Source organism: Ambystoma mexicanum, chromosome 9, assembly GCF_040938575.1.
Source record: "Ambystoma mexicanum isolate Mex_15411 chromosome 9, UKY_AmexF1_1, whole genome shotgun sequence".
Classification (NCBI taxonomy): domain Eukaryota; kingdom Metazoa; phylum Chordata; class Amphibia; order Caudata; family Ambystomatidae; genus Ambystoma; species Ambystoma mexicanum.
Window position 1 is genome coordinate 1,492,155,768 of NC_090931.1, and position 23,655 is coordinate 1,492,179,422.

The 23,655-nt window shown below is 47.3% G+C and overlaps 1 protein-coding gene across 1 annotated transcript in view; it reads right to left on the bottom strand.

Moving 5' to 3' along the window:
- Positions 1 to 21,891, bottom strand: part of LOC138489271 (myb-related transcription factor, partner of profilin-like) — a 37,153-nt gene extending 15,262 nt beyond the window's left edge. Inside the window, exons 1-2 of the mRNA XM_069616967.1 lie at positions 20,336 to 21,891; positions 14,309 to 19,986 (exon numbers count right to left, since the gene is read on the bottom strand). Coding sequence (XP_069473068.1) covers positions 14,309 to 14,693 — 385 coding nt within the window. The 5' untranslated portion in view covers positions 14,694 to 19,986; positions 20,336 to 21,891. The remainder of the gene's footprint in view (positions 1 to 14,308; positions 19,987 to 20,335) is intronic.
- Between the last annotated feature and the right edge of the window lie 1,764 nt (positions 21,892 to 23,655).

Genomic DNA, 23,655 nt, shown 5'->3' on the forward strand with positions numbered 1-23,655 from the left:
GCCTTCCATGTTTCCTCTCTAAAAAGAATGTTACTCCTAATTCCAAAAAAAAAAAAGGGAATAAAAAATACTCCCACTTCCATATCTGGAGCATTGGGGGAATTACAAAGACCAAACGCCATAACGAGGTACTCGAAATGCCCGTATTTGCCTGTATTTGGTTCTAAAAGTGGTCTTCCATTCTTCCCCTTCTGCAACTCGCATCAGATTGTAAGCACCTTTTAGGTCCAATTTGATTATATGTGGCTGTCTCTGGTTTGATCCAACAAAACGTGTTTGAGAGGAAGAGGTTACCGGTTCTTTATGGTTATCACATTTAGCTGTCGGTAGTCCACACATGACGTGAGTTCATCATCCTCCTTTTTAGGGATGAAGGAGATTCATGCTCCTGTAGGGGAAGTAGAGTATCAAATGAATCCTTTTGTAAGATTCTTGTCTATGTATTCTTTAAGTATCACATTTTCTCTTTCAGACAAGGCATATATTCTACCATCGGTTTTTTTTGCATTAGGTTCCAGTTCAATAGGACAATCGTATTTGCGATGTGGTTGCAGCGTATCTGCCACCTTAGGATCAAATACATCCTTGTAATCAAGATACTCCTGGGGTAGTTGTAAGATGGCCAAGGCTTGAGGGGGAAGAGATTGAACCACGGGTACACTTCTGGAAGAAGTGAATAAGGGAGATTTATTCAAAAGGTTTTTTGAAAATAAATCGGGACAGTGACTTCCTGAAAGGTAGGTGTATGGTTCGCAATAGCAGGGTTAATGGAATTTTAGCTATGGTGTACCCAGAATGAGTTGTAAATGAGGTGCGGCTATAGTGTCGAATTCCAGTACTTCTTGATGGAACTGAGCGCAGACCATAATCAGACTTTCAGTCCGGGGAGAGAGATAGGGCCGGAAATAAGATGGGAATCATCCACTGATAATATAGGTTCTGTATACCCTCTGGGAAGTAAATTAAATTCTTGTTTGAGTGCAAAAGAGAGATCTACTAAATTCTCATTTGCCTTGCTGTCGATAAGAGCTAGTAATTAAGATATAAATCTACCAGAATAAATAAAAGTGTGGATTGACTGGGCATGGCTGGACAAACTATGGGGGAGAATCAGGAGCAGGATGGATTGGCCTCAGATTGAATGAGATTTGGGGTTTCCCTGAGGTAGGGGCGCTCTCCGGGGACACTCCCTGACTGGATAACCGGGATCCCCACAAAAGAAGCATAGATTTAAACGTCTTCGTCTTTCTCGTTCCTCGAGGGGAACTGTTCCGCTGGTGCTTCCTTACTGCATGGGCTCGGGGGGGGGGTCTAAGGAAGTATTATTTCTCCTCGCACTCTAACAGGCATGGATCGATGATATTCTAATCTCATCACTCTCCCCTTCTTTCCATTGCTCTCTGATCAATGTGACTCACTAAGGTGAGGTAGTCAGAGAGATTATTAGGAAGGTCCACCACTTGACCTTGGGCGTCTTTTAGGTCCTCATTGAGGCCTTTACCGAAGATGGTCATTTGAGCATCTTCAGGCCAATTGGTTTGAGTAACCAACCCCTTAAAATGGGAAATATAGGAGAGTAAATCTTGAGACCCTTGTCAAATATACAATAATTCATTACAGACAGCCTGAACAGTATACTGGCAGTCAAACATTGTGCAAAATGCTTCTAAGAAGCCATCATAATCACTCAATAGAGGGCTATTTCCATCCACATATGGGGTTGCCCAGGCTAGCTCTTTTTATTCGAGATGAAACAATACAAAAGCCACTTGGGCTTGATCTGAAGCATATAACTGGGGTCGGTTAGAAAACCTTTGGGCCCCCCCTGTATTTGGAAGTCATGGGCGGAAAAGAAATACTAGCAGGGGTTCAGGGTCCTGGCCAGGGGCAGGAGCAATGAACGTTCTATTATCCCAGCGAGAGGAAGAAGCCCCTAATCCAGAGACCCAGGGGGTTCCCTAAGGGGCTTATTTTTTAGCATATTGTTCCACTGTGCTCTCGAAGGTAGCCATGGTTTGAAACAATTCAGCATTCTCTTGGCAGAAAGTGGCTACTTCTTCTACCTATAATTTTCAGACTGCCGAAGCCAAATCTTTAAGCACAGCATTCATGATTAAGGAGAAAGGGATGGTTCTCGCAATCTGTCAATTACAGCTTGGAGATCTCAAGCACTATCAAAAAACCTGGATTCTGCGTCTCACCTTCCTTGAATCCCACAAGCTTCTATTGCACAGCCTTTGTGACAAAAAAACTACTGTACAACCCCCCTCAGGAACAATACAGAGAAGAGGAACAGGAGCTGTAGTAGAAGACAGACCATCAAATGACATCTGCCCACTCAAAAATAACGAAGTGATTAGACTTTTTTTTATACCAAGCTGTGACACTCCTGGTGCTGTCGGAACTCCAGTACTCTAACCAAATACCTACTTGAAACAAGGAAACTTCAGGTAAACAGGATGCACAGGTCCAGAGCAACTTTTACGGCCATTGCGAGAACACTGGCACAGAGCTTTCTCCATGCTTTTAAATTATAGGAAGCTCGCGTCATGTAAAAGCCCATCTAGAACTAGGTACGTTACGTAAGGAACTCATGGTGGCAACAGTAAAGACAGACAAGTGATCACAGTTCAAGCGTGTTTATTGAACAATGTTTACAAGGTGGAAAAATGCCTAAACTAAACGTAAATCTAAGATGGGTGCAAGCGTCGACCATCAAATGAAAATAAGGCAGTCCTAGTGGCATTGTGTCAAAATAAAAAAGGGCCTATACTAAGAAATCTATTGCCAAACCTTACAACTACTACAAAAAGGGTGTGGGATGGGTTTCAAGAAAAGAAAGAAGTGTTCACAAATAATATGTCAGGGTGCAGTAGCTTGGGTCTACCTTCCCCACATTTTGAGCACGCGGTAGGATGAGGTGTTGGAGCACAGCACACATTCAAGCTTCCCCAGCACGAGTCGACAGTTCTGTTCCAGTTTATCAGGAGCCTCGAGGGAAAAGTCTAGTTTCACCTGAAATTCTCTTACCTTTGAGGGCCTGATGTATTCAATCATCAAAACAAAAATTGATTCAACAAATGAAAGTTCATTTCCTGCTTTCACTTAGGGTGAGGATTCTTCACCCTTGGTTCCCCCTCTTCAGGACGCTGAGCCATCTTTACTCTCAGCCTCCCTCAACCGAGTTCACTATGGCTTTTCCTTCCTTCATAAATCTTAAAACCATTTCATTGGACATCACTCGGCTGGGTTCACTTTTGTCAAACCACTGTTTCATGGGACTTTATACTTGCCCCTTTCTCGTCAGCATCTCTCAGTGGGGTTCACTCTTGCCAACTTCCCATTTACAATTGTTTGCAGGATTCATTTCCCTTGCTTCGCACAGTTCTGAGGTCAAAGGCATTCAACTCTACAGGGATTTTGCTTCACCGCCTGTATGACCACTTTGACCTAACTTGGCGGCTCTCCTATGGCTTCTGGTACCTGTAGTTCCATTCAAACGGGGATCGACCAGAGTCTCTCGAGTTAGCACCCACGTGATGCTGGTTCCCACTGCAGCTGGTCCCCCCTCAACACTTTTACAGTTCTTTGAACTTAGTTCAACTTGCCACTTTGCGTCTTTCATTCACCACAGCCTGGATCTTATCCGCTCTTCCCTCGACTCACCGGCTGTGATAAGCACTTGGCTTTCCTCGTAACTGGAGTCAAGGCTGGTACCACAGTAGCAGGAGTTTCCCTTGCTCCCGCTTATCAGCGTCAACATGTTCTGTGTACCATTGACATCTGCTGCAACACTATTGTCCCCGGTCTTACGATTCATTCTGCTGAGGTTTTGTGGGTCTGTTTTGAAAAGGGCAAGGTAGTGGCCCTCCTTGTCAGCCTCTCGATATTTGCCACCTTTCTCCTCCTTTTGAACTGGCGGGTCTGGATAGCTGTCTGGTTGTGCAGTCTACCTTGCTCGTACTGTGCTCTCTTGCTCCACCTTTCATCCCTGTGGGGAAGGGAAAGGGCCGTCAGGTGTGTGTGTGATTCAAGTCAATTGCCTGGCTTTGCCTGACCCTTTTATTTGGACATGTCGGGTAAACGGCTCTGGTGTTAGTCCGTTCTCTGGTGTGTCGTGCAAAAGTGATTGTGTCGGAAAAGGGGGAGGGCTGTGGTTTTGAATGTCCTATGTGGTAGGATGGGGAAAAGATGTTAAAAGAAGGGGGGAATACCGTGTCTCACCCGTCGGTGTCCTACTTCCACTCCCTGAGGACCCCTCATCCAGGTAAGCCTCCCGCACTGGTCCACCCCCAGGGAGTGGATTCAATAGCGATGGCCGTGGCCTGGCAACCTGGATGACAGATCCCCGGGGACTAGCCAGGGAGAGACCTTCCGGTTTCTCACAGTTATCAAATACGACATCAGAGCATATCCGTTTCTGACCGGAATATCTAAAGAAACTCAAATAATGCGTCGGGAACTGTGAAGGCATCATGAAATATGACACAGATTCAATATTAACGAAAATACTTGTATTAACTTAAATGTCAGGATGGTGTAAGACCTAACTTGCCCTATGCTAAGGTGGGATTTCCCTACCTAAAGAAACTAAGGATAGCCTGTGTCAGTAAGTTAAACTTAAAAGTCTATCTGTGTCCAGTACCTATGCTTGCCCTCACACCTAAAGCAAAACAATGTGTGGGGATGTCAACCATAAACTGAGGAGTGTTTCAAAAGTAAAGTTTCCGAGCAATTTCCAGCTAAGGGCTTCTTCAGCTCCCCTATCAAAGTACAAACAAGTTCACAACAGTTTTCAAGTTACCTTCTCTTGGACTCAAGGTAATACAGTTCCACACACTTCTCTGGGTTCCCTTGCCCAAGTTCAGTACAGTCTCATCACAGAAGGTCTTGGGGTTCCCTTCCCAAAGTCCAATGTAACAGTGATCACAAAAGAAATGGCCTTGGGGCTCTGTCCTCAAGGTAATTTCCAACGATTCAGCTCAGGGTTTCCTTCCCCAAGGTTTAAATGCATCAATGATAGATTTCCTTCTTGACACTTTGCACATTTTATCTTGACCTTTTCCATCATGTTGGGGTTCTCTGGTATGGGTGCAGTTTTCAGACCAGTTCGGTCCACCCATCACAGGTCAAGAAACCAGAAACCCTTAGTTCTCCTGCTCACACATAGGATCCTCAGTATCTTGCCTCTGCATTTGAGTTTCCTTAACTTGGCTTTCTTGTCCTGTATACAATGCGCCCCATTACAAGCCCGGCGGTAACCCTGCTGGTGCTACCGGCGGGTTGCCGTCGGACTTGCAATATTTACTGGTGCCTGGCCAGGTAACCCTGACTGGTGCCAACCCAGCATTCCGGGAAGTCAGGCGCCGGTAAATGTTAATCCCCATTCCCATAGGACTCAATGGGAATGGGGACCTTGGAAGCACCAGCTCCGTTAATAACGGTGCTGGTGCTTCCGTGAAACTCTGTGGGTGGGTACTGTGTCGTACTATGCCGGTCCTGTAACAACGGTGCTGGTAGGCTTAATGAGGCCCAATGTCTCATTTTATTTCAGGGTCTAATTCATACTTCACTTTTGGTGACCCTTTTTCCCCTTTCTTGTTTAGCTTCTTTCAGGTTTGTAGGTTATTGTCCTTTAAGCACAGTTTTAAGGTTCAATCATTTCACTATTCAACAAACAAATGGTTTCTTAGACTTGACTTCAACTCTGTAGTCAGAGTCCTTTATTCAACTTGATGTGCTACTTTCTTTCTTGGTTATTACTGTGCCTCGCGCAACTTGCCTTTCTTGCATTCACTAAGTATCACAGCTCTATGCTTTTGCAGCCCACCAGTAGGGCCACGGTCTCTGGGTGGATTTGCCAGCACTCACTGGTCGTCGGCTTTCTCCTCCGGCGGCTCTCGCTGCTTTTCTCCTCTACTCTGGTTGCTGCTTCTGTTTCCGTGAGCTCTGCTCGCCTGTGGACTGGAGCTCGGCTGGTGCAGGGGGTTTATCTGCTTCTGCGAGGACGGACACAACATCCGCTTTGCTCTGTTTACTCCCACTTAGCATCAGAGGCTCCACAAAGCTTGGGGGGTGTCATCCGGTATCCCGGGTCCACCTCGGGTCCCACCCCGGCTGCCTCCAGTCTTCCGGGATTTCCTGCCGCTCTCTGCCTCCACAGTTCCCCAGGGCGCTCTCTCTCCGTTCACTTCTTGGTTTCTAATTATATACACCTGTCGTCCTTCAATAGGCTGCAGGTGTGTACCATTGTCCAATTCTGTCTGACGTTAAGAGAACATGCCTGACCCCCATAGCTTTTAGCAGGCATCTTCCTCATCCCAGTGTTAAAGTGGACATGGGATTTCTTAGTGGTCATTACTCCTAATCACCTCTTCCTTGTCACAGTACTGTTAAACAACAAAGGTAGGGAAATGAAGGGATGTGCCTTGTAATAGCCCATAAAGGCTTGGCGGAGGTTGGGCTGACTTTCTAAAGTGAAAGGGGATACCATATCTCGTCTGCAGGTACCTCAATCCCATCCCGAAGTACCCTCCACCCAGGTGATCATCCCTTGCTTGTCCACCTCCAGGGTCAGGATCCAAAAGCAATGGCCTTTCCATGGCCACCTGCATAGAGGATCTCTGAAGAGTAGGAGTGAGAATTTCCTTAGCTTTCTCACTGAACCCAAGCACCATGGGGCACAGTAAACTTTCCTATAACATACAGGAAATGCCTGGCGCGCGTCTTCCCTTGGTGGGGGGGGTGCTACAGAAGTCGTTGGCTGCCGTCCGATCCTAACGGCCTACACTACTGTCCAGAAGTCCTACGGTGGGATGGGTTTTCTTTTGCAAATGGATGAGATTCGGAGCCAGGCTATTTGGGCCCTCCTGGCTATGTGTTCCTCGAAGGATAGGCTGTTGTCAATGGAAAAGTCTAAGGATTTTGCTGTGTCCGAGAGCTGTGGATCAATCCTTCTTTGGCCTTAGTCTTATTGGGCAAAGCTATTATGGATGTGTTCCCACAGTACTGGCATTATTGGGGAAAACAGGACCATTGTTTTCATAAAGTGGCTGGCAGTACTGGCCTAACTGGACAATGGACAAAGTCATCATGGCTGTGTTCTTTCAGTTACAGTACAGCATTAATTGGTGAAGCCGAAACATGTGTGTTCTTAAAGTGCCTCGCAGCACTGACCTAATTAGGCAAAGTCATTGTGGGTGCGTTCTTACAGTGGCAGTATAGCGTTATTGGGCAAAGGCAACACGAATGTGCACTTAAAGTGAAAATGCTGGCAAATGTTGAGGTCACTCACATCCTGAAAATGCTTTGAAAAATGTTCCTATGTCAAGGTTTCTCATCTGGCATCATTTGGAGGTTTTTCACGTGTTACCCTACAGAACTAATGGCACGTTCTGTGGTTTTTAACACACTTTTTAGAGGGAAAGGTGCTCACAATGTACAATTTTAACCAATTTTTTTACCCCTCCCACCCGGGTCAACCATTGGTTGTTTTGCTCTCCCTCGCTATGCTCGATTGTTCATTAATAGGAAATATGTTGCCCCCAATATTGAATATATGTCTCCATTGTACCAGTCACCACTGAAACACAGTGACGCTCAAGCTTGCCCCCTTTCATTGTGTGTTCTGGTCACTCACTTCTCTGCATGGGATATGACTTTGGGACACGACTGGTTAACTATGTGTTGTGGAGCACTGTTAGTAAGGGGACACTGGTGCTTCATTGTTGGCATTAATACAACAGTGGTAGAATAGAAGTGGACAGTCCCGATTCCTTTTCCTCCCCACCCATGCGTCTCATAAGAGATGGCTGATGGGCATCCTTTTCCCTTCTCTGTGCCCTTACCTCACCCTAAACCCCAAGCCTTGAGGTGTCAACCTGACTGTACAGTTGGCTAAGGCCATAATTTCAGAGGGGTCTGTTGGGCGTTAAGTATTCATTTTGAGTAGCTGAAACTGGAGATGGGAAGTTAGCTCTAGATAAAACAGGACTACAGCATGCAAGGAGTCTATGTATTGTGAGAAACCGGAGGGTATTCTCCCAGGTGAACCTCGAGGAGCCCTTATTCAGGTGACCAAAGGAAGCTTGACATGCTCAGATCCCAGCCCTGGGGGCGAAAGAGCTAAAGGAAATTACCTGGGTTGGGGAGCCAGGGGTTGTGCTTGGGAAAATGCCCCAGATGAGACGCAGTATTGTGCCAGAGAAGGAGGGCGAGATATCTGAAACTTTTACAGGCTGTATTACATCTGCCTCCCATCCTCCCATTAGATCTCTCTTGCCCAGATCCAACAACCAATCCTCTAAGGTCCCTAACCCGGTTGCACCCAAAAAGCATAATTCCCAGAATCCTTTTTTCACTGGTCTCCATTAAAACACTCCCCATCCTTCTTCTTGCTGTCCCTCTGATTATTATTATTTTCTGCACTCCTAACTTTATCAGACAAAACACGATTCCCAGAATACCCTTTGTTCATTTCATGATCAGAGCTATCCCTGTGTAACCCGCAAATCCTACCGATCCCGTCCTTCTGAAGGTCATCTTCCGAATAACCAATCTAATAGGACAGAACACTACTGTTCTCACAATCCCCTGTGTTATGTTCCACATCCCGGTCATTCTCATCCAGTGCACCAACCTTCCCTATCCCGTACCCTAAGATACTCTGACACTCCAACCTCCCCCTTTTCCAACACAAATACTTTTCCACATAATAAACAATGGACTTGTAATAAACCTGTTTACCTGACATGTCCCAAACCGAGGGTCAGGCAATTGACTTAAACCATACACAGCTGACGACCCTTCCCTTTCCTTCACAGGGATAAAAGATGGAGCAAAAGAATGCAAGACAAATACAGCAGACAGCACGACGGGATGGTTGTTACATGGCAGTTCAATCGAAGGAGAAAGGCAGTGAAAATCAAGGAGGTAGGCGAGGAGAGATGTAACCTTGCCCTTTTCGTGCCAGGCCCGCAGAACCTTCGTAGAGGAGAAAATAAGACCGCGAAAAAGTAGCCTGCTACAGATGTCAACCCTACACGGGTCAAGCCTATGCTGATAAGGCGGAGCAGAGCAGACTCCTGCACTCGTGATAACGGCATTGACTCCAAAGAAGCTGGAAGCCAAGCGGTTCATCGCAGCCATTGAGTTGAGGGGAGAATCAATAAGCACTGGGCTGTGTTGACCCAGCGAATATTGGGAACTAACTTTCATTTGTTAAAGGAACTTTTGTTTTTGTTTGAATACATCAGGACAAAGTGGCAAGTTTGAACATATTTCATTGAACTGTGATTGTACTGTAAAAAGGTGGTTAAGAGGAGACCAGCTGAGGAGGGAAACCGGCACCACGTGAGTGCTAACTCGAGAAGCACTGGTTACTCCCCGTTAGAAAAGAACTACCGAAACCAGAAGACCATAGGAAGGCCGCCAAAGGAACTCAAAGTGGTCATACGTGAGGGTCGAGCATAAACCCCATACAAATGAAATACTTTGATCCGTAAATTGGCTAAAACCAAGTGAAGTGAGTCCCGAATTGTGAATGAAGGAAGGGGACATGAATCTCACAAACATTTGAGACCAGTAGAAAGTTTTGCAAAGGCAACAGTGAACCCAAGAGGGAAGAAGTCTAAAAGTACCGAGAAACAGAGTGTTAAAGTGAACTCAGAAAAAGGGAGATCCACTGAACTGTTTGACAAAGACATTAAGAAACTAAGAAGGGTCCGAGCCCGGACGTGGGAGATCCGGAGTGAAGCTAATACTCACAATATCTGGGATTTCAAATGGACAGAGCTCCTGCAGTCCAAGTTTTGAGTATGCATTTTCTGTTGTGTTTGAAATCCTTTTGTTATACTTTGGTGCTGGCTTTGATGATATCCTATTTCCTAATGTCCGGTTCGCTAGTTTCCTTTATAAATGAGATTCCACACCTTATTTGTGCTTTATAGGAGTTGTTGGTTTTATTCTTGTAACACGTTCTGTGGTTGGCATTGGTTGTCACTCATGCGACATACATCTTAGTTTGCACATTACTCTTAGGGCTCATCATATAGCAACGTGCTTGAACATATAATTTTATTTTTTAGGGTACCAAAATGTGTTTCAACCTCTAGGTTTTTTTCAAGGCGTTGAATTTGTTAAGTATAGCCCCGGTTGGGTTTCTCTGGTGGTTGGTAGTAAGCAGGTGGGCTGGATAGCATCCGTGCTCGGTTGGGTTGTGTCTTCGACCGTCTTGCAGTGATCTGCTAGGTTTAGCCAAAAGTAGCTCCTGGTAGTTGTTGGTTTCAAGCTAACCAGGCCCTACTATGCTACTAGCAAGAGCTAAATAGCTCCCAGCTCCCCTCAATTTCGAACCCTGGGTGAAGCCGTCACCCTATCTGAACTTTGGATTACAATTGACAAGGGTCAGCCTAAAAGAAGGGGATCCAGGGGGGAACCAGGGGTGAACCCATCACCCAGCGAATATAGGGAATTAACTTTAATTTGTTAAAGGAACTTTTGTTTTTGCTTGAATACATCAGGTTTAGCTAAACCTAGCAGATCACCGCGAGACCGTCGAAGAAGACACAACCCAACCGGGCACGGATGCTATCCAGTCCCCCTACCACCACAGAAACCCAACCGGGGTTATACTTAACAAATGCAATACCTTGAGAAAAACCTCAGAGGTTAAAACATGTGTTGGCACCCTATAAAATAAAAAAATTCAAATAAAAAAATAAAAAATGTTTTAATCACGTTGCTATGTAATAAACCCTAAGAGCAATGTACAAACTAAGATGTATGTCACATGAGTGAGAACCAATGCCAACCACAGAACGTGTTACAAGAATAAAACCAACAACTCCTATAAACACAAATAAGGTGTGGAATCTCATTTATAAAGGAAACTAGCGAACCGGACATTAGGAAACAGGATATCACCAAAGCCAGAGCCAAAGTATAACAAAAGGATTTCAAACATAACATAAAACGCTACCAGAGATGCTCCTTTAAGTTTTTGTCCATTTTGTATGAACCATTGTGTTTAAATGTGTATTAGATGTGTATTAGAAGTGTTCGAATTGTTCTTTATTAACATTCTCAAATACTCAGTAAATGTCACATTTACGTGTTTGGAAGGTGCCAGTTGGCTCCAGGAGCCAAAAGTAGCTCCTGGTAGTTGTTGGTTTCAAGCTAACCAGGCTCTACTATGCTAGAAGCAAGGGCTAAATAGCCCACAGCTCCCCTCAATTTCGAACCCTGGGTGAAGCCATCACCCTATCTGAACTTTGGATTACAGTTGACAAGGGTCAGCCTAGAAGAGGGGGAACCAGGAGTGAACCCATCACCCAGCGAATATTGGGAATGAACTTTTATTTGTTAAAGGAACTTTTGTTTTTGCTTGAATACATCAGGCCCCGAAGCCAAGAGACTTTCAAGTGAAACGAGACTTGGCCTTCGACGGCTCTGATTACTGAAAACTCGAGGGTCAAAAGCTGAACTGTCATCTCATGCTAGATAAACATGAAAGTGTGTCCTAAAAACTGGCGTGCTGGGAAGGCCAGAGACCGTACTGTGCTCCAAGCTCCCATCTTATTTCATGTCCAGAATATGGGGAAGGGAGACCCAGACTACTGCATCCTGACATATTATTTGAGAACACGTCTTTCTTTTCTTGATAACCAGCCTCACCCCTCTTTGTATTAGTTGTGAGTTTTGGCAATAGGTTTCTTAGTATAGGCCCTTTTATTATTTGGCTAGACGCCACTAGGACTGCCTTATTTTCATGTGATGGTCGATGCTTGCTTCCATCTTAGATTTAGGTTTAGATTAGGTGTTTTTCCAACCACATACAAACTTTCATTGTTCAATAAACACTCTTGAACTGTGTTCACTTGTGTCTGTCTTACTTGTGTCATCATGAGTTTCTCACAGTATTGGCAAGGTAGGACTGTCAAATGTAAATACACTTGCATCCGGCCATTGCACATACCTGTGCATGCACGCACATTTGCTGATTGGTGAGGGTTGTGACATGAGGACACATCTTGTAGCGCCTTTGGAGAGTACACATGCTCATTGCAATGCACATCCACCTAGCACATGGTAATTTCTGAGTCTACACGTTTGGGTAGGCAGAGATGAAATCATGTTCCTCGGTCAGGCAAGGTTTGGTGATGGTTCCATGTCAATGGGGAAGCCGTAAAGTGGTCAGGGCCAGTTGCCTCAGTTGCTTTTAGTCCATCTCCCCTTTCTCACCTTAGAGTGACCTAAACTGCAAACACACTGAAGAAGTAGGCCAATGCTCTGAGACAAACAGTGGGGGATAGTGTGCCTATTGACCTGTTTACACACTTAAAGACTTAATCTGGCAATATACACTGGGCAGGTTGCAGTGCATATTGTGACCGGGTTGGGTCATGGCCTTATCAGGGGGGCCTGGATGGCAGATACCCTCATAGATGTGGGGAGAGGGAGTTGGGGTAGGATAGGCCTTGTCTGGGTTAACTCGTTACATGGCATGCATGCTTTCAATGGTGCCACCCTTTGTTACATAATGCCACCCAGTACATTTTTGGGCCAGTGTTCTCTGATTTCTGTTTCAGGACAACACGTCCCAGAAGGTAGACTGCAGGGGGGCAGGAGATACACAACACACCTCTCCAAACCAAACTCATCAGCAGAGGAGAAAAATCACAGGAAAGATAAGGCTTCATATCCACAGCAAGCAGAGAGACCATCAGAGACTGAAAATAAAACCGTCTGGCAAAAGGCTGAGGGGGTTAGAGGTCTAGAGGTCTTTATAAAGCATTTCTCCTGTCTTCCTGAGTCTTTGGGAAAAGGACAGACATGGAGTGGCCCACAGAGCCATGTGAGCCCTGGAGCGAATGAGGGGTTAGGGGGTGGGAGTGGTGCAACTAAGGTTATGGGGTGTGGGGAAGGTGAGGGGAGAAGGAGAGAAAGAGGAGGAAGAGGTGGAGAGATAAGAGGACACGAGAAGGAGCAGGAAAGCGAGGGAGCGAGTGAGGGGCAGAGTGAATTGCAGGAGTGAGGTCAAGAGGTGTGGAGGTGGGCCAGGCAGAGGAATGGAGTGCTGAAGAGTTGGTGGCAGAATTGGAACAGAGTGCAGGTGAGGTATTGGTACTGAAAGAGCGTGGCGCCAGTTTGTGAGAGTAAACCAGTGAGCGAGCAAGTGTTTGAGAGTGGTGGTAGTAGTGTGGGAACATTGGGAGACAGAAGTAAGGGAGTGAGGGTAGTAGGTAGAGTGGGGAAGTGGGTACTGTAAGAGAGCAAGGGTAGCAGAAAGGGGTTTAGGAGAAGAGTGTGAAGAGAAGAGTGCAGAGGAGAAGTGGGTGGTGTGTGAAAAAGTGAGAATGGGTGTATATATAGTAGGTTGAGAGTTTGTAGAGAAGGATTAGCAGGGCACAATATCAGTGGGAGAGTGAGCAAGGCACAATAATCCTGAAAAGGTGATCAGGGCACAATATCCCCGAGTAAGGAGTGAGTGGTGAGAACAGGGATGAAGTGAGAGGTGGGACGAGGGTTGTAGTGAGAGAAGAGTGAAGTAGTGGAAGGTAAGGAGAAGGATAGGAGAAAAGTGAGAGGGACTTGAGAGAATGTGTGAAGACTGGAGGGACTGAAAGTGAGACAGAGAGAGAAAGGGGAGCAGGGGAAGTATTGGATTAGAGGAGAAGGAAAGGGTAGTAATATCAGGGACTGGAAGAGAGTGAAATAGAGAGAACGGACCAATGCATTGCTATTGGCACAATTCTGACAACATCGGTTTGTATTTGGGAAAAGGTTAGGGAACCCTTAGGAAGTCCTGGAGGAAGATAGGTATGGCTTCTGCCTTTAGACCCTCGCTGCTAGCCAGCAAGCTTTTAGATAGTAGGTGTTAACTATCTCTACTTTACAGTCACCCTGGGGGATTGGGGGATTTGGGGATTAGGGAACTCTGGACCATGCTGGAGGGATCACCTGGAAGAAAAGAAAGAGAGGGACAGCCATTACAGTGTCACCACCTCAGCCTATCAAACCAGTCCTTTTGCATATATTTATTAAAAAGCTTTGAACTGTCTCCCAGCTTCTGTAGATCAAGGCAATCTATAACATTATCTGCTGCCACGTACAAAGTCACAACAGGAACATGTTTTAGGGAAGTGTACATTGGTGATGTCAGATTTGTATAGGTGTTGCCACATGTGTGCATGGGTAATAACTTCAGCGCCTATGCACATTTCTACCACATCCAAATGTTCTAGCCCACTCTTACACGTGTCTAACTTGCATCATTAATTTGTGTCATGCATGGATGCAGTGTACTCACCTTCCAACCCAGTCTCCACTCCTCCAGCCCCCTCTTTGGTGGTCAGGTCAATGACTGTCATTGCAATCTCCTCCCATGGCCGCAGGTCCAAAGGTGGCAGTGGGGAGCCACCTCCTGTGGCAAGGCACTCCATGTGGTGGGCGGCAACCAGCCTCCGGATACGTCTCTTTAGGTCCTGCCAGCGTTTCTGGATTTGGCTTATCTTGCGTGGGGTGGTCGCCACAGCATTGATTTTTGCCAGGATGGACCTCCAGAATCTGTTGCGCTGGCGGAGTGGGGTCTTCAAAAAATCTGGACCTATGAGGCGTGGCGCCTCTTTTACGACACCATCCACCAGGATAATGAGCTCTTTGTCTGTGAATTTTGGACATCTTCCCTTCGACATGGTCCCGTTAGGTGCCCAGTGGTGTTGGGTAGAGAAGGAGGCAAGATGGTCAAGATCTGGGTACAGAAGGGAAGTAGCTGAATGGGGATTCGCGTGAGAGGCTATAGGAAGTGACTTGGGGAGACACAGGGGGCGAGGAGAGGGCAGGAGGGGAGGCAGCAATCAGGAAGAAAGCTCAGCAGTCAGGGGCAAAGGGGACAGCCAAGGTGGGCTGCACATGAACAGAGAGGGCACAGCACTCTCACTGTGTGGGATAATAATAATGTCTTCTGTTATTTCAGCGCTCCGAGACCTATGGATGTGTAGCGCTATATAAGAAATACATTATTATCATCAGTCAGGAAAGAGGAAAAGCAGTCGGAGGCACAGAAGTCAGGAGGGTGTACAGTTAGGCAGGGGTGCACACCCGTCAGGGGCTATTCACGGCATTCGGGAAGCGGCACAGCAGTCAAAGAGGGCTTCACTGCTGTGAGAGAGAGGCCACTGGAGTTAGGGAGGGGGCAAAGTAGTCCGCCAATGGGTCACAGAGGGTGGGGTGTTCGAAGGCGTCTTGTAGTGCAAGGTATGAAGATAAAATAATTTTATGGGCGTGGATTGAAATATGGGTTTGAGGGTGCTGTTTCCAAAAGTCACTTTAGAGGATCTAGGGGGCACCTTTGGAGCAGATGGAACCTACGCTTACTCGTCCCCTATCTCTTCGGGCAGCCGACACCGAGCTTAGTATTCATCGCTTTGCAAATGCGCAAAATGTATGCCTTAATTTTGTCATTCTGCGCATGCTTGCGTAATGAGTGCTCCACGTTGCCCTTTAGTGTTTCCTGTTTGCCCTCATGGGCATACTTTAAGCAAAGAAGCGGCCTTTGTGCGGCTTCTGCGCATGCGCGCTTGTTTAGACACTCTCCGCATGGCGTTTTATTTAGTGACTCTGCGCACGCCCTGCTGTAAACGCGCTTGATCTACTAGTTAGGGCCCTAGTGCGCATGCTCTCTTAATAAGTGTTTCGTTTCTGGGCATGTGCAGAACATTTGAGATCCGAAACTCCATGATTTCTGCCAGCCTGTTTCACTAGTCTTTGGGGGAAGTCAGTCTTTATATATCTACGACCGTGTGTTCTTCCACTTTGGAAGCAGTGTCAGGAAAGCTGTGTAGTCGGTGAGTAGAAAGAGGAATTCGGACCTAAGGCGTGGCATGCCAAGCAGTTGTCAGAAGTAGTCTCTCTCTCTCTCTCTCTCTTTTCTCCCCCCCCCCCAGCTGTTTTTTGACTTTTATCTGATGTAGAGAGTGTTTGTTGTAATGTGAGTTAGTCTTGTCCTGTACCAGTGGCCAGGAATGCATGCTGATTGAATTTTGGTGTATGTATGATGGACAGTTCAGGAGAATGTTCAGTGAGTTTTCCATGAATGTCATTTGGGGCCTGAGCTGGATGTGAGAGTATGGCCGGTGGGTCTGTTGTGATCTGTCAGGGTCTGACCTTAGATGTTCACCTCTCTACCTACCATGTAAGCTGCATACTAGTAACTGGAGTTGTACTTATGTATAATAAAGCATCCTGGATCAATCTCCATGGCTCCACAGCTGGTCTGTGTACTAATGGTCTCAGCCCTACAGCACACCATTACGTTATTTTCAGAAAGACAGGATATCATATATCAACCTTTACCGCTCTGGAGAAGTCAGAGCTTTCAGGTTTCCCTTGGCCATGCTTTAGAAAGTCACCCAGTCCAGGTTTTGCATGGGATTGTCAGACTTGTAGGCTTTTTGTTTACAATTTAAAACATGAACAGAATCGAACGTTAACAAACGGGATTGGATGGGAGAGGTCTGGTGTAGTGTGAGCCGAGCACCATCTCTGTCTGGAGCACTCAGTGAGACTTGTGCAACGCCTATTGGTCTGCACATACCTTTTGAGGGGCAGCCTTTGGCAAGGGGCTTGAAGATCATCTCTGCATACTGGCCACCTATCGCCACCCCTTCTCTCCCCTGCATCCAGGGCGCTTGTAGATGTGTCTGGGCTCATGGTGGCCCATTTTAAAATGATCTTTGATGGGCCCTTGCCTACGAAAACCTCTGGGGTGCTTAGATTATAATGGTCAGTTAAAGGAATGTAGCGGGTGAGTATGTGCAGATTATCATGGTCCAGGTTTAATTCCCTCTGCACAGAACAAAAAAAAGGCAGCCAGCGGGGAGCTGAAACAATATATGTCCACTGAAAAGATGTTAATTAAGCAGCCGTTGTCAGCAAGGGCTAATGTAGTCTAATCGGAGTAGCTGAGGAAATGTTTTCACAAGAATGCTGCTGAATACTGCAAGGCCTGAAGGAGATGGCTACTTGAGGGCACCAACACAGGCAGCCTGTAACATGCACACACTTTGGGCCTCATTACGAGTTTGCCAGTAACCTGCCGGTGCTACCAGCGTGTTGCCGCCAAAGTCGTATCAATGTTTCTGCTGCCTGATATCCCGATGTCCTGGTGGCACCGGGATATTGTAACGCTCACCTGGTATCCACGGGGATGTCACTCAGCCGGTCCTGGCCTCTTACGACCTCGAACCCTTCCCTGGAGGCTATTCGACTGGCGACTGGGCCTGAAACACAGGATTGGTAGGGTTTAATTCCCTATTGTCTCAGCGTGCTTGAACCCCTTCCTCCCCGGGGTCCAACCCTTCCCTTTGATCCACAGCTCACCTTGTTTTCTTGGATGGTGTGCTCTCCGTCCTGCTTTCAGCGCAGGGGCGCGTTGATTGATGCAGGCTCATTGGTGCCTAGTTACTTCACTGGCGAGAGTCTGACTGGTAAGTATAATGAGTCTTTGAACAGTTCTCTAACTTTGTTTCTTTCCTTCTTAGATGATGGCCGGCGTCCGGGGATGGCGGCGTGCTGCTGAGATGAGTGGCGATGAAGGAGAGTGAGAGCGCAATGCGCAATGCACCCTTTTCGTATTTGTATTGAACTGAGTTCTTTTTCTGTGTCTTTTAGGTGCCGCGACGTTGTCGGCGTGGATGCCGGTTACGAAGAACAAATGCGGTGAGTAAGCGTGGTATGCAGCGCCTCTATGTTTCCACGCTAACCTGGAGTGTCTTTTCCCCTTCGCAGATGGATCAGAAGTTCCGGAGACACAGTTCCCCCAGAGCGGCTGGGATTCAGGTAAGCGTTTGAAGCTCGTACTGTATTTGAAAAAAAACAAGCGAAGATCTGTAAAATGCTTACTGATGCCTTTTCTCTGTTCTTTTCCTCTTCATTAGGAAGTGGCGTGCCGGGATGGGAATGACACCGCCGAAGATGCCCACAGAACAGAAGGAGCGTTGAATGATGGGCAGAAGGGCTGCAAGGTAAGGCTGTTCCTAACAGTATTCTTGTTCTTGCAGGAGCTGAGCGCAGAAGAAAGATGCAGGCCCACTGGAGACCGATCCGAACACGGTGAGTGTCACGCTGCAGGTGCAGAAAACGCAAAGCATGCTTCTCAGCCTGGGTGTGGCTTAAATAGTCTCTGGGTATCCCAGGTGCCTCTGGGCTGAACCACACCCAAAAGACTAGACCGCACATGCAGTTCTGGGAACCGAAATATGCAGGGGCATCCTGTCAAGAAATCAGCGGCTGCTCCCCGTTCCATCAAGCGTTATGTTAAAACTACACGTTCCACAATTCCAACACACACGGAGCTGAAGCGTTTCCAGAGTATCAGACAACGCTGGGGGTTGCCGTGGAAACGTTGGTTGCCTGAGCACGTTCGTGCACGATTACGGCATTGCAACGTTCCCCGCACGGTCACGTGATTTGTTTAAATCTCCGCCCGGCATTCGGAACGCTGCTTCTGAATTTTCGACTTTTGGAGCTCCCTACTGTGTTTTTGTCTGGCCTTAAATCTTTGACCCTGTTTTTGTCTCACGGACTGATCTTGAACAACCCTTGACCTCGTATTGGATTCCACTTGTTACTCGACCTCGGAACGAACGACCATAGTTTTGCCTGTCACTTTTTGCATTTGGCGTCTCGGATCTTTCTCCTGCATTTTTCTATCATTTGCTTGATAAACATTCATATCCACAGCAAGCAGAGAGACCATCAGAGACTGAAAATAAAACCGTCTGGCAAAAGGCTGAGGGGGTTAGAGGTCTAGAGGTCTTTATAAAGCATTTCTCCTGTCTTCCTGAGTCTTTGGGAAAAGGACAGACATGGAGTGGCCCACAGAGCCATGTGAGCCCTGGAGCGAATGAGGGGTTAGGGGGTGGGAGTGGTGCAACTAAGGTTATGGGGTGTGGGGAAGGTGAGGGGAGAAGGAGAGAAAGAGGAGGAAGAGGTGGAGAGATAAGAGGACACGAGAAGGAGCAGGAAAGCGAGGGAGCGAGTGAGGGGCAGAGTGAATTGCAGGAGTGAGGTCAAGAGGTGTGGAGGTGGGCCAGGCAGAGGAATGGAGTGCTGAAGAGTTGGTGGCAGAATTGGAACAGAGTGCAGGTGAGGTATTGGTACTGAAAGAGCGTGGCGCCAGTTTGTGAGAGTAAACCAGTGAGCGAGCAAGTGTTTGAGAGTGGTGGTAGTAGTGTGGGAACATTGGGAGACAGAAGTAAGGGAGTGAGGGTAGTAGGTAGAGTGGGGAAGTGGGTACTGTAAGAGAGCAAGGGTAGCAGAAAGGGGTTTAGGAGAAGAGTGTGAAGAGAAGAGTGCAGAGGAGAAGTGGGTGGTGTGTGAAAAAGTGAGAATGGGTGTATATATAGTAGGTTGAGAGTTTGTAGAGAAGGATTAGCAGGGCACAATATCAGTGGGAGAGTGAGCAAGGCACAATAATCCTGAAAAGGTGATCAGGGCACAATATCCCCGAGTAAGGAGTGAGTGGTGAGAACAGGGATGAAGTGAGAGGTGGGACGAGGGTTGTAGTGAGAGAAGAGTGAAGTAGTGGAAGGTAAGGAGAAGGATAGGAGAAAAGTGAGAGGGACTTGAGAGAATGTGTGAAGACTGGAGGGACTGAAAGTGAGACAGAGAGAGAAAGGGGAGCAGGGGAAGTATTGGATTAGAGGAGAAGGAAAGGGTAGTAATATCAGGGACTGGAAGAGAGTGAAATAGAGAGAACGGACCAATGCATTGCTATTGGCACAATTCTGACAACATCGGTTTGTATTTGGGAAAAGGTTAGGGAACCCTTAGGAAGTCCTGGAGGAAGATAGGTATGGCTTCTGCCTTTAGACCCTCGCTGCTAGCCAGCAAGCTTTTAGATAGTAGGTGTTAACTATCTCTACTTTACAGTCACCCTGGGGGATTGGGGGATTAGGGAACTCTGGACCATGCTGGAGGGATCACCTGGAAGAAAAGAAAGAGAGGGACAGCCATTACAGTGTCACCACCTCAGCCTATCAAACCAGTCCTTTTGCATATATTTATTAAAAAGCTTTGAACTGTCTCCCAGCTTCTGTAGATCAAGGCAATCTATAACATTATCTGCTGCCACGTACAAAGTCACAACAGGAACATGTTTTAGGGAAGTGTACATTGGTGATGTCAGATTTGTATAGGTGTTGCCACATGTGTGCATGGGTAATAACTTCAGCGCCTATGCACATTTCTACCACATCCAAATGTTCTAGCCCACTCTTACACGTGTCTAACTTGCATCATTAATTTGTGTCATGCATGGATGCAGTGTACTCACCTTCCAACCCAGTCTCCACTCCTCCAGCCCCCTCTTTGGTGGTCAGGTCAATGACTGTCATTGCAATCTCCTCCCATGGCCGCAGGTCCAAAGGTGGCAGTGGGGAGCCACCTCCTGTGGCAAGGCACTCCATGTGGTGGGCGGCAACCAGCCTCCGGATACGTCTCTTTAGGTCCTGCCAGCGTTTCTGGATTTGGCTTATCTTGCGTGGGGTGGTCGCCACAGCATTGATTTTTGCCAGGATGGACCTCCAGAATCTGTTGCGCTGGCGGAGTGGGGTCTTCAAAAAATCTGGACCTATGAGGCGTGGCGCCTCTTTTACGACACCATCCACCAGGATAATGAGCTCTTTGTCTGTGAATTTTGGACATCTTCCCTTCGACATGGTCCCGTTAGGTGCCCAGTGGTGTTGGGTAGAGAAGGAGGCAAGATGGTCAAGATCTGGGTACAGAAGGGAAGTAGCTGAATGGGGATTCGCGTGAGAGGCTATAGGAAGTGACTTGGGGAGACACAGGGGGCGAGGAGAGGGCAGGAGGGGAGGCAGCAATCAGGAAGAAAGCTCAGCAGTCAGGGGCAAAGGGGACAGCCAAGGTGGGCTGCACATGAACAGAGAGGGCACAGCACTCTCACTGTGTGGGATAATAATAATGTCTTCTGTTATTTCAGCGCTCCGAGACCTATGGATGTGTAGCGCTATATAAGAAATACATTATTATCATCAGTCAGGAAAGAGGAAAAGCAGTCGGAGGCACAGAAGTCAGGAGGGTGTACAGTTAGGCAGGGGTGCACACCCGTCAGGGGCTATTCACGGCATTCGGGAAGCGGCACAGCAGTCAAAGAGGGCTTCACTGCTGTGAGAGAGAGGCCACTGGAGTTAGGGAGGGGGCAAAGTAGTCCGCCAATGGGTCACAGAGGGTGGGGTGTTCGAAGGCGTCTTGTAGTGCAAGGTATGAAGATAAAATAATTTTATGGGCGTGGATTGAAATATGGGTTTGAGGGTGCTGTTTCCAAAAGTCACTTTAGAGGATCTAGGGGGCACCTTTGGAGCAGATGGAACCTACGCTTACTCGTCCCCTATCTCTTCGGGCAGCCGACACCGAGCTTAGTATTCATCGCTTTGCAAATGCGCAAAATGTATGCCTTAATTTTGTCATTCTGCGCATGCTTGCGTAATGAGTGCTCCACGTTGCCCTTTAGTGTTTCCTGTTTGCCCTCATGGGCATACTTTAAGCAAAGAAGCGGCCTTTGTGCGGCTTCTGCGCATGCGCGCTTGTTTAGACACTCTCCGCATGGCGTTTTATTTAGTGACTCTGCGCACGCCCTGCTGTAAACGCGCTTGATCTACTAGTTAGGGCCCTAGTGCGCATGCTCTCTTAATAAGTGTTTCGTTTCTGGGCATGTGCAGAACATTTGAGATCCGAAACTCCATGATTTCTGCCAGCCTGTTTCACTAGTCTTTGGGGGAAGTCAGTCTTTATATATCTACGACCGTGTGTTCTTCCACTTTGGAAGCAGTGTCAGGAAAGCTGTGTAGTCGGTGAGTAGAAAGAGGAATTCGGACCTAAGGCGTGGCATGCCAAGCAGTTGTCAGAAGTAGTCTCTCTCTCTCTCTCTCTCTCTCTTTTCTCCCCCCCCCCCCAGCTGTTTTTTGACTTTTATCTGATGTAGAGAGTGTTTGTTGTAATGTGAGTTAGTCTTGTCCTGTACCAGTGGCCAGGAATGCATGCTGATTGAATTTTGGTGTATGTATGATGGACAGTTCAGGAGAATGTTCAGTGAGTTTTCCATGAATGTCATTTGGGGCCTGAGCTGGATGTGAGAGTATGGCCGGTGGGTCTGTTGTGATCTGTCAGGGTCTGACCTTAGATGTTCACCTCTCTACCTACCATGTAAGCTGCATACTAGTAACTGGAGTTGTACTTATGTATAATAAAGCATCCTGGATCAATCTCCATGGCTCCACAGCTGGTCTGTGTACTAATGGTCTCAGCCCTACAGCACACCATTACGTTATTTTCAGAAAGACAGGATATCATATATCAACCTTTACCGCTCTGGAGAAGTCAGAGCTTTCAGGTTTCCCTTGGCCATGCTTTAGAAAGTCACCCAGTCCAGGTTTTGCATGGGATTGTCAGACTTGTAGGCTTTTTGTTTACAATTTAAAACATGAACAGAATCGAACGTTAACAAACGGGATTGGATGGGAGAGGTCTGGTGTAGTGTGAGCCGAGCACCATCTCTGTCTGGAGCACTCAGTGAGACTTGTGCAACGCCTATTGGTCTGCACATACCTTTTGAGGGGCAGCCTTTGGCAAGGGGCTTGAAGATCATCTCTGCATACTGGCCACCTATCGCCACCCCTTCTCTCCCCTGCATCCAGGGCGCTTGTAGATGTGTCTGGGCTCATGGTGGCCCATTTTAAAATGATCTTTGATGGGCCCTTGCCTACGAAAACCTCTGGGGTGCTTAGATTATAATGGTCAGTTAAAGGAATGTAGCGGGTGAGTATGTGCAGATTATCATGGTCCAGGTTTAATTCCCTCTGCACAGAACAAAAAAAAAGGCAGCCAGCGGGGAGCTGAAACAATATATGTCCACTGAAAAGATGTTAATTAAGCAGCCGTTGTCAGCAAGGGCTAATGTAGTCTAATCGGAGTAGCTGAGGAAATGTTTTCACAAGAATGCTGCTGAATACTGCAAGGCCTGAAGGAGATGGCTACTTGAGGGCACCAACACAGGCAGCCTGTAACATGCACACACTTTGGGCCTCATTACGAGTTTGCCAGTAACCTGCCGGTGCTACCAGCGTGTTGCCGCCAAAGTCGTATCAATGTTTCTGCTGCCTGATATCCCGATGTCCTGGTGGCACCGGGATATTGTAACGCTCACCTGGTATCCACGGGGATGTCACTCAGCCGGTCCTGGCCTCTTACGACCTCGAACCCTTCCCTGGAGGCTATTCGACTGGCGACTGGGCCTGAAACACAGGATTGGTAGGGTTTAATTCCCTATTGTCTCAGCGTGCTTGAACCCCTTCCTCCCCGGGGTCCAACCCTTCCCTTTGATCCACAGCTCACCTTGTTTTCTTGGATGGTGTGCTCTCCGTCCTGCTTTCAGCGCAGGGGCGCGTTGATTGATGCAGGCTCATTGGTGCCTAGTTACTTCACTGGCGAGAGTCTGACTGGTAAGTATAATGAGTCTTTGAACAGTTCTCTAACTTTGTTTCTTTCCTTCTTAGATGATGGGCGGCGTCCGGGGATGGCGGCGTGCTGCTGAGATGAGTGGCGATGAAGGAGAGTGAGAGCGCAATGCGCAATGCA